The 12,938-nt window shown below is 51.6% G+C and overlaps 1 protein-coding gene across 3 annotated transcripts in view; it reads left to right on the plus strand.

Moving 5' to 3' along the window:
• The window catches only part of PRKCB (protein kinase C beta), a 136,239-nt gene that overhangs the window by 93,973 nt on the left and 29,328 nt on the right, over window positions 1-12,938 (plus strand). For all 3 annotated transcript variants that reach the window (XM_069810557.1, XM_069810556.1, XM_069810558.1), the window contains 4 exons: window positions 4,152-4,325; window positions 8,562-8,653; window positions 9,612-9,674; window positions 11,669-11,807. In XM_069810557.1, coding sequence (XP_069666658.1) covers window positions 4,152-4,325; window positions 8,562-8,653; window positions 9,612-9,674; window positions 11,669-11,807 — 468 coding nt within the window. The remainder of the gene's footprint in view (window positions 1-4,151; window positions 4,326-8,561; window positions 8,654-9,611; window positions 9,675-11,668; window positions 11,808-12,938) is intronic.

Genomic DNA, 12,938 nt, shown 5'->3' on the forward strand with positions numbered 1-12,938 from the left:
CGAGCCGGCAGAGGGAGGTCCCCACAGAGCCAGGCATCAAGGTTTAGGGGTGGAAAATAGCTCAGGGGCAGGGGCTCAGGCGTGCGTGGTCCTGGCTCAGCATGTTCAGCCCCAGGGTGACCCTCGTTGCTCCTTGGTGGTCTTGGGTCTTCTTGGGCTGGCCCCCGCTGCTGCCCACCCCGGCTGCGGGGTCCGTCGGAGCCCCCGGGAGCTCCAGCTGGTGGCAGTCCTCCGCTGGGCTGGCAAGGGGAAGGGAGATGTTCCTGACTGAGGAAGGCAGCACTTGGCACAGCCCACCCTGGGTTTGCTTTGCTGTAATATAAATAGAGGAGAGTTAAATTATGTGGCTTGCTCATATTTTTGCAGCTAATCAATCTGTCATGCTATCAAGCTGTCAATCTTTTCGGGGGGTTTTATGGTGTTTTTCTGGGCAGGGCTGATTCTTTTGCCTCTGCAGTTATGGATTACAATGCAATGGGAGACAATTTTCTTGTCCTATGATAATCTTCAAGCTGTAAAACGCTCTCCTCTCCTCTCTCGGTAGGAAACGTGGCAGAAGGGCTGGCAGCTGGTGCACTCAGGACTGGGTCTCTGACTTGCGGAGCTGTGCTCTGGCCCCTGGGCACGTGGTGAGGTTTGGGCGCGCGCTCCCTCCTTCACCAGCGTGCATCTTGTGCACGGCTCTGTTCAGGGCATTGCCAAACTGCGCTGGGTGCATTCGCTTGTTTGAATCTTTCCGTATTTACAGCGCAATGGGTCCCAGTCTTTTTCTTTGTCGTTACCAGCCCTTGTTTGAAGCCTGCTCGTCGGTGGCTGTCCTCCTCCTGAGATCTTAGCCGTGCCCATGCTGCAGTCACCATAGGAACTGCGATGCCAGCGTGCTGGAGCCAGCTTCGAGCCAGCCCCTGTCGCACCGGGAGCACCGAGCTCCTCCGCGCAGCTGGACAGGCTGCGGCTCCGTGCCGCAAGCTGTCGCGCTGGCATTGCACCGCCGAGCTGCCGCGGGCAGGGTCGGAGCGAGGCGGCGTCGGAGACGGTCGCGTTAAGCCCCGCGGGCTGCGAGCAGCCCTGGCTCCTGCTTGGAGAACAGGCCAAGTCTGCTAATGCCTGTGCAGACTTCGTGCCTGTCACTCAGGGTGCAGAAGGTATTTTCTCAGATTGGCCGTAGGCCAGAGCCTGCAATCTCTTCCGCATATGCAAATTCACAGTGATTACAGCATCCTGAACTTGATGTGCACTTCTGGAGCCGCTCGCTCTGCCAGCCCAGATGTGAGAGAGAAATATAGTAACGTGTGGTTTTCAGCATCCCTCTGCACTCACCCAGACGCAGGCTCTCATACTTGGCCTCTTCACTGTGGGTGTACGTAGTGCAGCTGATTTTTAGGCAGCTGCAAAGTCCTTTTGCCTTTTACATTTCAGTAAAGCAGGGCTGGTTGGCTCAGCTGTGGCTCAGGATTGCCGTGTCATTGGGAAGCTACCGCATGAAACATTTACAGTCCCTATAAGCCCTAGAGCAGTTTTTTGCATTTAATGCGGTACACCAGCCAACCTCTGCCTCTCGCCGCGCTGCAGAGACCAGGCGCGCTGGGCTGGCGGTCGTCACATCCCCGCTCGGGTGGGAATCGCCCACTGACGTCTCGGTGGCACCCACCGCTCTCTCTAGGGTTTCCTCCCATGCCGGACAGGCTCCGATCGCCCCGGCAGAGTTCAGCTCCCCTATGTTGTTATTTACTGCAGCCAAAGCCCCTTCTCCAGCAGCTGGTTTTACCTCTGCATTTGATCGGTGTGTACCCCCAGGGAAGTCTCCTGGTGCGTTTATCCCTGAACATGCTCCCTTACCACCAACAGCACACTCTTCCCTGATAGTCTCCAAGCAAAATGCCTGGAGAAGCAGCAGGATGCTTTCCGAGCCGTGCCTGGCCCTGCAATCTCCCTGCTTCCGAAGGGGGCTCCTGCTGCCACCCCCTGCCCCGGTGCAGTCCCTTCGGGGCAGTAGCAGACACCAGGCTCAGAGATGCCCTGGTTTAGTTACTTTTTCTCTGAAAGGGTTATGGATAGCGAGGTAGGTCTGCATATAATTGATGCTGCATATAATACACTTACTCCCAGGTAACAGGTTTCATCTTCCCACAAACTGTGTGCTTGGAGCGGTCGCTTCTCTTTTCCCACCAACTTTGAATGGCCAAAGCCCGTCTGCTTTTGTCACTTAAAAAGCAGCCCTGTTTTTTAGCATGTCACTTGTAAATCTCAGCTTGCATAAAACCGGTGAAGATAAATGGAGGCAATGAGCTGAAACGGTTCAGTTTGTGCCGAATCGCAAGGGAGGGCAGGGGTGCAGGCTCCACGTGAAGCCGCTGTGTCTGCTGCCCTGGCACCCTGTCCCGTGGCTGCAGGCAGGGCACTGGTGTCTGCCCGTGCCCGTGGGCACTCCTACGAGCTGAGCTTGTCGATTCGGTGCAAAGGGCTCTTGCAAGACACCTCAGGGAGCTGGTAGCAGGAAAAGGTGAAGCACAAATCTGGTCCCAGCGCCTGTGCCTTGCTGGGCTGCATCACAGCAGCACGCCGAGCTGCTCCGGGTTCTCAACTTTCTTCAAACATCAGCGAGTAAAGGAATCGGTTACTGAAGTCACTGACATGCTGTCAGTCTGCTTTTTAGCCCTGCCGACAGATGAGTGCGGCGTGTGGCCGCTGCAATCCCAGCCCCGCTGATGAAAATGTAAATGTCAGTGGCTTCTCCAAAGCACTTGGCGCTGAGGAGCCCCGATGTCTTTCCCGGCTAATCCTGACAAGCAGCACGTCAAGGACAGCCAGCCTCGCCAGCGCTGCAGCCAAGCGCCTGAAATGAGCCAGAGCCACGTGCTTTCAGAAAGTACTCTTCCCCGTTGTACTGTTATTTTTCCCTCTAAGAAGTGGGTGGGCACCGAAGACCTCGGTCCCGCGCCTTGTCCCCACTCCTCAGGCTGTGTCCCCTGCCGTGCCACCCCAGGGCTGGCACAGCGCTGCCCTGTCCCAAAACCCCAAAGAGGGCTGCTCTGCCCCGGAACGGGCTCTGTCCCAGCTCCAGCGGAGGAGCCGGGCACGTTGCAGTGGGGAGCGCGGGGCCCCAGCTCCATGTCATCTGCCTGAGGCCAACAAGAGGGTGAATTCCACTGTCCTCAGTGTCTCAAAAGTGGTCCGTGAGGCCTGCTCGCGTTTCCTCTGCCAGTCTGCTACAGTATGAAATGCATTTCAGTTCCACCTTATTGATGTTGACTTCTAGTAATTTATTTTCAAAACATCCGAACTCCCGTTCCTGATGTGACTGGAGGATTTCTGCAGACTCTTTCAAATGGAAAGCAATTCATTTCCACTGAGCGCTCGAATCTAACGTGATGAGCAAGTGCGAGGAGGGAAAATGGGAAGCAAAGTGTGGTTTCAGAGTCCGTTAATTTTGCCGGCAGCCCAAGGAGCAGCTTACGCTGATGGACCGTGGTGGATCAGTCTGGGGATCCTCACTGGGGCTGATGGGATTAATGAGGGAAATTTGCACCAGCAGAAGCAGTGCATCCCATTTATTGTAATAAATAAACCCGCAAATGGGTGAAACTGGTTTAAAATGGGAGGTTGGATGGATTCTTCTGAATGAGAGGGGCTTTGGCTGGGTGATGGACCAGCATGTAACTGGGTTTTGATCACTGCGCGCATTGTGGAGGGGGTGTGTGAGGCAGAGAAAATCTTGCTGTTTTTCTCTTGCTGACTCTTTTCCACTTTAAGTTTTTACCACTTCGTAATTTGATGGACTCTACGTTCAAACTCTCGCCAATGCTGCGTGCACCTTGAGGGTGCCGAACTGGGGCCCGACTCGGCGATGAAAGGTGATGAAGGGTGATGTCTGGCTCAGACATCAGCAAACCCCTTGGACGGGGTTCCTCGAGGCAATTAGGTGGCGAGGAAGTAGATGTGTTACTTGTTAGACTTAGGGCTCCTAAATACTTTTGGAAATACCACTAGTAGCTTTCCGCATCACTTGGCACCTGAATCTCTTTTCAGGGTTATAATGGGAGCCACAGGATAATAAGCGAGCCGTTATTTTTAACTACTGGCCGTGGCAAGCTAGAAGCATTGCAGATCCGTGTTTTCCTTATCCTGCATGTGTCCTCTCCCCCATGCAGGTGATGCTGGCGGAGAGGAAGGGCACGGACGAGCTCTACGCCGTTAAGATCTTGAAGAAGGACGTCGTTATCCAAGACGATGACGTAGAGTGCACGATGGTTGAAAAACGTGTCCTGGCTCTCTCCGGGAAGCCTCCGTTCCTGACCCAGCTCCACTCCTGCTTTCAGACGATGGTAAGTGCCGGTGCCACAGCCTGTCCCTGGGCAAAGGGCAGAGTGGGCTGGGGACCCTGCTGGACCCTGAACATGGAGCGGGGGGAGTCTGACGCTTTGCAAAATGGATTTTAGTCACTTGGCTTCAGTGGTGAGTTTGTGGGTAGAAACCCTCTTCTAGAGACCCAGTGTCACCACTTATCTGGGACCAGTGCCTTTCAGGGTGGCTGCAGGGTGCCTGGGAGCTGTGTGGACGGAGCTGTAGGGACTTCTGCCCTGGTCACGCGTTTTACCTTCTCTAAAACACACCTTTGCTTTTATTCGTGTTTCTTTTCGGGATATACATCCCTACACTTGCAAAAGCAGCCATGTATTTTCTGCCTTGACAACCTCACAACTTGTCCAATTTGCTTGCAAAAGCGCTTCCATGAACAAAATGTGTGTGTGTTAAACTGGAGGCAGTAAGGTACAATATCTGCACCCCTGAGATTTTTTCATCAGGGAGCTGTTGATGGCATTATACGTGATTTCCCAGCCCCTCAGGTGGCCCCCTCAGCTGGCGATATCTGTTATGATTCGATAGCAAAGTGCTGCGCTTTTTCTCAGGATTCATTCTTGTGGTCAAAACCTGAGTAAAGGGTGAAACCCAATACAAACCACAGGAAATTCAGTTTGAAATGGGCATGCGATTGAGTTTGTACAAATCAGAAGCGGAGAGGGGGAGTGGGGAAGGGGACGGGGGACCTTTAAAGCAATCTCTGCCCAGCTGTCAAGCAACCTGTGAGTGAAAACGTCCAGGTACGTGTCAGTGGGAGCGGGGAGAGGGAATCAGCAGAGTCCTTTAGAACGATGACAATGCTATCCAGGAGGATTACATTTTAATATTATCCCAGAAATTTCATTTACCAAACACATTCAGTGTATTTAAAGCCTGCGGACTGGCTTTGCAGCACAGTAATCAAAATGTGGCAGGAGAAGCTATTTCACACAGCATCTCTCTGGCATCTGAAGTGAGTCAGCGCAGGATTATTCCTGGCAGACCTATAGTAGCTTAATAGTAATCGTATTTGTAATGTAATCAAAATGTATAGCAGGGTGTATTATCAAATGCTGGCACAAAGCACTTTGATTTCTGGGAGCACAGTCCAGAGCACACTTCTCAGCCGGGGCTGTTAGTTCAGCGACTGGTGGGAGAGAGACAAGCCCTAAATCTGCGTTTCAAGGAAAATGTGAAGATGAGCAATGAGAGCGCTCCTGCCTGGGTCTCAAGGACGAGAGAAGCCCCGTGCTGGCACGGCTGTGGGATCCTGGGGTGCTCTGCCCCGAAAAGGTCCTGGGTCAGAGCCTGGGCTCCCGGGAGGGGGGTGAGCCGGGTGTCCCTGGGTGTCCCCGGGTGAGCCGTGCCTTCCCTGACCACCTCGCTTCCCTCTGGGGCTCAGCAGCGAAGGGCACAGCAGCAGCAGCGACACTGATAAATGATAAATAACGGGTGGATGGAGAACTCGGCTGTTGTCCTGGCCCTGACTCTTGTTCACAGTGTGGAGTCAGGCAGGAGATGGACGAGTGGTTAATTCGAAGAAGGGGGGCATCGGAAGGAGCCCCAGGAGTTGCGTCTTGGCTGCCTAAGGAAGGGGCGTGTGTGTTTTACCAGCTCTGTGCAAGTCTCTGCAGGGAATATTTATGTATCTGTAACTTGCTGTTGCTCAGTGAGTTCGGATGCTCCAGACTTGGATAGACCCCGTCCTTTTCTGCCATAGACAAGAGCCAGGACAGCTTTCCGTATCCATCCCTCTTCCAGCCTGTAGGCTGGCCAGCCATCTGGCTGCTTTATTCGTGATGTTTTTTTCTCTGAAGCACCAGCATTCTCTTCTCCACCCAAATGAGGAAAGCTCAAATCCTGCTTTTAGAGCTCAGCTGGCTGTTTCAAGAGACCATCTTTTTAATATTCTTCCTCCTTGAAGTTGATCGATATATTTAGGAAACAGCTGCAAATGAGCACAATATTGCTTTGCTTTCCAGTTACTGTCACAGGCTGACTAGCGTGGTGGTGGCTGCTGAAGGTGACTTTGCCTGCCCTGTGCCTTACTGCTGAACTGGATCGATGCCTTGGCAGAGGCAGTCATTTACGGAGGGGTATGCTCCAAAATTCCCAGCCATCTGATAAGCCGAAATCTCTTTTCTATCCCATCAGTGCCACATGTTTTACATAGGCTGATTGGCCCTTCGGTACTGTATTTAATTACCTTTGAGGCTGCCCCGCTGTCAGGGTGCGCTGTGCGTTGCCACGCTGTGCTGTGCCTGGGGTGCAGGAGCTGATTACCCGAGTTACTCTATAGCCCTTATTATGGTAATGCTCACATTTGCATATCTTCTGGGCTCCTCGTCCTTACTGTCTTAAAAGCAGGGCAAGGTTTATTTAAGGAGGAAAAGAAGAATGGGAAATATTATGCATTCTTATGTAATGCTGCGAACCTGGAGCTCTCGCAGTGCTCCAGCCTTTGCGTCTTTCCTTTCGTGGTCTAGGGCTGGGGGGAGCCCGGGGATGGCTTTGGGCTCCTGTGCGTCGAGGCCCCACGACTGGTTTTCGAAGGCTGTAGAAAGTTGCTTGTTGTAAGAAGGGTGGCTCAGGCCTGATGTTACGCAGCGCTTTGCTGTGCTCATCCATAACTGACACGCACAGGTCGGAGCGCAGATGTCTGCTGGCAGGGAAGATCCACTTGGACGGCAGTCTGTGTCCCACTCCTGCATGCACTCCGGTGGTCTGGAGCCATTGCTTCTCCCTCCCCGAGAAACCTCCTGCAATGGTTTAGGTTGGTGGTTTTGGCAGTCTTGCACGATTTTCTTCACAGCCGTTTCCCATTAGAAAAAAGAGCTGTGAAACATCAGAGGAAAGTGGCATTTCAAGGGCATGGATTCCCCAGGGTAAAGGTGTCGCTGGTGTGGAGCTCCTGCTGGCTCAAATCTTGTGTCTCCTGGGACTTGCAGGCCTTGTACTAGAGCTCCATGCGAGACATGGCATGATAAAATCCAGCTGCTTTTGTTTCATTAATCCACGGTTCTGAGCTTTGTGGGGATGCTTGGGTCTTGTTTCTTGCCTCGTTGCTCTCCTCGGGGTTGATTGTGGCCCACGCTTTCTCAAATTTCTAGCAATGTGTAGAGGACTGAGCTTACACCCAGCAGGACTAATGGTAGCCATGAATGCAGGAGCCATCCTGTGTATACAAGCCCCTCGCCAGCTCCCCGCAGTCGCTGCGGCTCCAGGACAGTGCCCGCTGCAAGCCCCTGCCTGCCCCTGGCCGTGGCTTGGCTTTCCCTGGGGACAGCGTGGGGCAGAGAAGAACACACCACTTCAGCTTACTTGGGAATTTCTTAGGTCTGCGCCTCTGTGGCTGCCACGCTGTGTAAGAGGAGGGGTGCTTTAATCTGGGGAGTCTTAATTAATGAAAGCAAAGTGCGTTTGACACATTAGAGGCAGTCGGTGTGTGCTTGTAGGTGGCTGTGATTGCACCTACTAGCAAGTGTTTTAATTGATTCAAAGTCACTGGTTGACCTGTTTGTTCTACTCTTAACAACTACTCACTTAATTAAGCATGCGTGAACATTAAGTACACCCTCAGACCAGGCTGGGAGGAGCGAGGAGAGGGGATGCAGCCTCCTCCTGCATCCCCAGCTTGACCGGGGGGCTGCTGGGTCCCCTGCAAGCACGTGTGGTCCCGGCACTGCCGCAGGCTGCTCCCGGCGAGACTGGTGAGCTGGGAATGTCCCACAGCCCTCCCGGTGCTTGGCCAAATCATGCTGGTCGCTGCCTGCACATGGAGGCTGGTCCCCGTAGGAACTGCTCACATCTCTTGTGCACCTCTTAATTGAAGCCATGCAGTGCCTGGGGAAATACCGGCAAGGAGCTGTCTGATGAAACGCCCTGCAAAATGGCTTCAGTGAAGAATGAGAGCAAATTTATTAATGGGAAGTGAAAAACCTCTGTTTTAAGAATTCCTCCACTTGCCTTCTCCATCAGATCTATCTGCAAAGATGCGGAGCTTAAGTCCAGAGCGTTGCAAAGGAATTAGTACATCTGTCTTATGGACTCCGTGTGAACAGAAGCTCCACCTGCACCCCTGGGGGAGGACAATGATGATAGTTGTATTGCCATGAAAAATATAGACTGGAGCTGTCAGTTGCCTTGGTCCTTATTTCTGACCCCTGCAGATTCCCTGCTCTAATAATTCTGCTGCTAATTGTTTGCTTTTTTTTCTTTAGGATCGTTTGTATTTTGTGATGGAATACGTGAATGGTGGCGACTTAATGTACCAGATCCAGCAGGTTGGGAGGTTTAAAGAGCCACACGCTGTGTAAGTTCAGTAGCCCCAGTTTGGCACCTTCAGGGTAGGTCCTTGATGTACCTTTGTCATACAGCTGGAAATATAGTCCAAGCTACAGGCTTTTGTGGTGCAAGTCCTGGGCAGAAAGGGAGGGGAAAGGAAGAACAGCAGGAATCCGAGGATGCAGGGTCATTCTTTGCCTGGTGCCAACCATGCTGGTGCCTCCAGCTCCTCTTTGGGATACACATGTCAATAGGTAAATAATTGACCTTCATAAAAGGACCAGGCAGGGAGGTTTGGAGGCTTCCTGGGAGACACCAGCAGCAGCTGGTGAGCTCCCAGCCGCCGTGCTGCCAGCTCACCTCTGTTCTGCCCCATGCCCTTCCCCAGGGCGTGAGGGACGTCGGGTCTTTGGCTCCTCTACTGGGGTTGCCGACCTGAGTGTTAACTGGTGGCTTTTGGCTCCTGCTCCCTGTAATCTGGACAGAGCAGAAGGTGTCTGTGAAAGCCTTCATATGCTTCAAGAAAAAATACAAACAGTAAGCAGAGCCCAGGTGGGTTTGAACTGGTGTTTTGCACTCTGGCAGAGTCCTCTGAGACCCAGAATATTCTTTAAAGAACGGGGTGGCCGTGCATGTTATCTCCTCGGCCTCCCCGAGATGACAGATAACTTTTCAAGCTGCATTGCCAGTACAGAGAAATGAACAGCCGTAGATCCCAGCTCTCGCTTAATGAGAATTTGTGTAACAAGAAGTGACAGCCCCCTGCTAGCCCACAGCAACCTGATCGCATCCCTACCCGATAGAAGCGGAGGGTGGGTTGTGTCATTCTTGTGTGATACCTGTCTCGTATTTTTATGTTGTGGCTGTCTTTATCCTTTGGTCACGTATGCCCAATGCATTTCATTTAGTGCAATTGGATTTGAAAGGTTTTTATTTTGATTCATCTCCTTTAATTATCAGTCTTCCTTTTAAATCTTTAATTTCAGGTTCTACGCAGCAGAAATAGCCATCGGCCTCTTCTTCCTGCAGAGCAAAGGCATCATTTATCGGTAGGTGAGCAAGTTCCTCCTTCCTCTCTTCCCCCGAGAACTCCAGCCACAGCCGGAGCGATGTGACCACTGCGATGCTCTGCAGGGCTCCCGCAGCCCCACTCTGCAGAGCAGCGACCGGCCGCGGGGCTCTCCTCCCTTCCAGGGCCACGGGTCAGGTTTGGCAGCTGCCGGTGGGGTACGCACACCCAAAACGGAGCTGGGAGCCTCGTGGTGTTGCCGGTTTTTGAGAAGGTTCTTGTCTTTGTCCCCGGTCTATAGGAAGGCAGCTTTGGTTCCTCTCTTGCCTCTGTTTCATGTGTTTCTCCCCATACGACACAAATGCTCGCTGGCAGCATGGCCCATTCTGAGCCACGTATTTTGCTGCAGGGCACTATTTTCTTACCATTAACACTGGACTAAGTGCTTATGAATGGCTTATTCTGAGGTCTGCAGTGCAAGTCTGTCACTTCTGGTTCAGACGCTAAAACTTCTTTTCCGTTCACAAAACGACTATAGCATCCGGAGTTAGCTCGGTTACCGCCAAGTGCCGGACCGGGCTCCGAGGCTGCAGTTTAAGCGCTGGAACTAGGGTACTGCTGCTCTTGCCTGCTCAGGAGTATTCCCAGAGCCCAAGGTAGAGCAGAGCATCCTAATGAGCGTCAGATACCATTAACTGCTTTGCAAAAAGAAATGCCAGCTGTGCTACTGAAGTTATGAGATGCTGAAGACTGTTCCAAAGATGAAAGAAGTGGAGCAAACCTGACACGAGGGGTGTTTTTTGCCATCAGCCACTACAGAGAGATTCTAGGTCTGCCGGTCCCCAGTGCTTCTTCTTCCTTCCTTCCTCCGAATCCGAATCCAGGCTCATATCCATCTGCCTTTGGCCCATCAGGGTTCTAAGCACTGACAGTAATTGGGAAAAACAGCCTTAGAAAACAGCAAGAAGTTGTAAATTATGCTGTTCCTTTTATTGGGCTCTTACTTAACAAAGCTAAGCCTCGTGCAGCCCCACGGCTCTGCTGAGCAGGCTGTTCCCAGTGGGGTGTTTCAGCCGGGGGTCTCCAAGAAAAGGGCTCACGCAGACACGGTGTGTCCTTCGTGCCGGACCGGGCGATGTGCGTTTGCTCTTCGCCTGCAGACGAGGCACGGAGCTGGGCAGAGCCGCAGAGACACGGCCGGCTGAGCCGATGGGCGAGCAGGGCACAGCCTGGGCTTGTGCCTGTGTCTGCCGCTCTGTCGCCTGCCTTGGCACTTACCGTCACCCTCGGGCAAGGGAAATCTTGCAGATGTGCTCTGATATTGAAATGGAGACCTTTGAGTAATGCTTTACTGTATAGGACGTGGCACAGATCACAGAACTGCATGGTAATGCCATGGCTGGTAATGTATAAATTGCACCTGAAATACGGAGTGTTTGCTGCAAAACTGTTCTTCGGGCTGGAGCACCCACCTCTGCGGAGGCTGCTCGGGGCTGGGAGTCGGATCGGGAGCTCTACAGCTGAAACTGTCTCCACAATTTGTGCTAAAGAGCAAAGCTCCTGCAGGGTATAACTAACAGATATTCTGTGGACAAGGATCAGAGAGAAACACGGCTGATTTGTACTTTCATGGGGGAGCATAGCATAGGTGATGCAGGGACTTCTGCTGAGTAGGTACTTCTTCATTGCCAGTGAGCTTTAAGTACACTTTGATTTTCATAGGCACAAAAAAAAAAAAAAAAAAATCTATTAAATCTGTCTCCCTGCTAGATGAGAGTGTTTTCTGACGTACACTTAAAAGCGATTTGCCCAGCATGGTGTTCCTGTGGGTTAAAAGTGAAATAAACACTTCATCTTGACAGGTCTCTGACTTATTTTTACTCGTTTCCCCAAACATTATCCTACAAAGAGCCTGGGTGTCAGATGAAGCCAGAGCTCACTCACGAGAGAGCGCCTGGAGTCCAGAAACTTGTGTCTTTGCTGGGTGGCTTCATGGGTGGTCTTTTGCATCACTGTTTTGCTTTCACTTTGTAGAGACCTGAAGCTGGACAACGTGATGCTGGATAGTGAGGGGCACATAAAGATTGCAGACTTTGGGATGTGCAAGGAGAACATCTGGGACGGGGTGACTACCAAGACCTTCTGCGGCACTCCAGACTACATTGCACCCGAGGTAAGGGATGCAGAAGGGCAGTAGATGCTCCGTACGTGTTTGGGCAGCCTGTCTGACGCTCCGTTCCATGGGATGACCTTGCTTTGGGCAGCTTTCTGAGAGGAACAGGGCCGTCGGTGAATTCACTGTCAGCCTGGAAAGTTCATCCCCTGTAAGGAAGCAGTGATGCCGCATCTGCCTCTCTGTTTGGCTGCACGCCCTGCTTCTGCCTCAAAGTACAGAAAATCCTCCCTGCTGGTCTCCCTGCAGTGTGTTTTCCCCATGTCTGTGTCGCTGGCGTCACCATGCCTGTCCGATCCTTGGCATGCTCAAACCCACCAAGGGCTGCTCCTTGCACCCTTCCTTGCTCCTGGAAAAGATGAGCCCAAGAGCTCAGCTTTGCCCCTCGCCATGTGTAACAGCCACTTCCAGCACAACATGACTGCTGGGAAAAATGAAATTATCGGTGGATAATATTTCCATGCGAAGTGGAATCTTTAGATGTCTCCAGCTTGCTACTTGCAGCGAAGGGCTGTGTGTCTGATGAGGAGAGGTTCCCTATTTACAGTTCTAGATCACTCCAAAATTACTGTGCATTTGGTTATTACTTATGTGATGGAGTCACATATGACACTTCCATGAAGTGCTATATGGATGCAATTTAAGGCAGACTTGTGAAATTCAGGTAGGTAATTATTCCCAAATGTCTGTTCCCTTAACATAAAAATATCCCTCTAAAATCTTCTCACTCTGCTGAATTTTCAATGATGAGATTAATATTTATTCATTTAAATGTTTTAGAGGAAGAAACTCTCTTTGCTAAGACATAGTTAGATGCGCTTGTATGCTAAACTACATTGTGTTTTGCTGCAGCCAGAGAGGTTTTTAATTACTCGTTCAAATGTGTGTTACATATCCTCATCTTACCAAGATTAATATTGGTGTTCGGTTGGTACATAGCTCAGTTGCTGTGTGTGATTAATACTCTTTCAAAGCAGGACAAATGACCAGTTCTCTTGGTATTTGCCTAAGCATTATCACTTAAATTCTTATTTTCCTCTCCTTGCTCTGTTTGGTTTTTTTTTCCAAAATAAAAACAGAAAATGGGAAATGAGGGTGCAAATCACTACAGTACCCAGGAATGGTATTAAA

Source organism: Haliaeetus albicilla, chromosome 22, assembly GCF_947461875.1.
Source record: "Haliaeetus albicilla chromosome 22, bHalAlb1.1, whole genome shotgun sequence".
In the NCBI taxonomy this organism is placed as follows: domain Eukaryota; kingdom Metazoa; phylum Chordata; class Aves; order Accipitriformes; family Accipitridae; genus Haliaeetus; species Haliaeetus albicilla.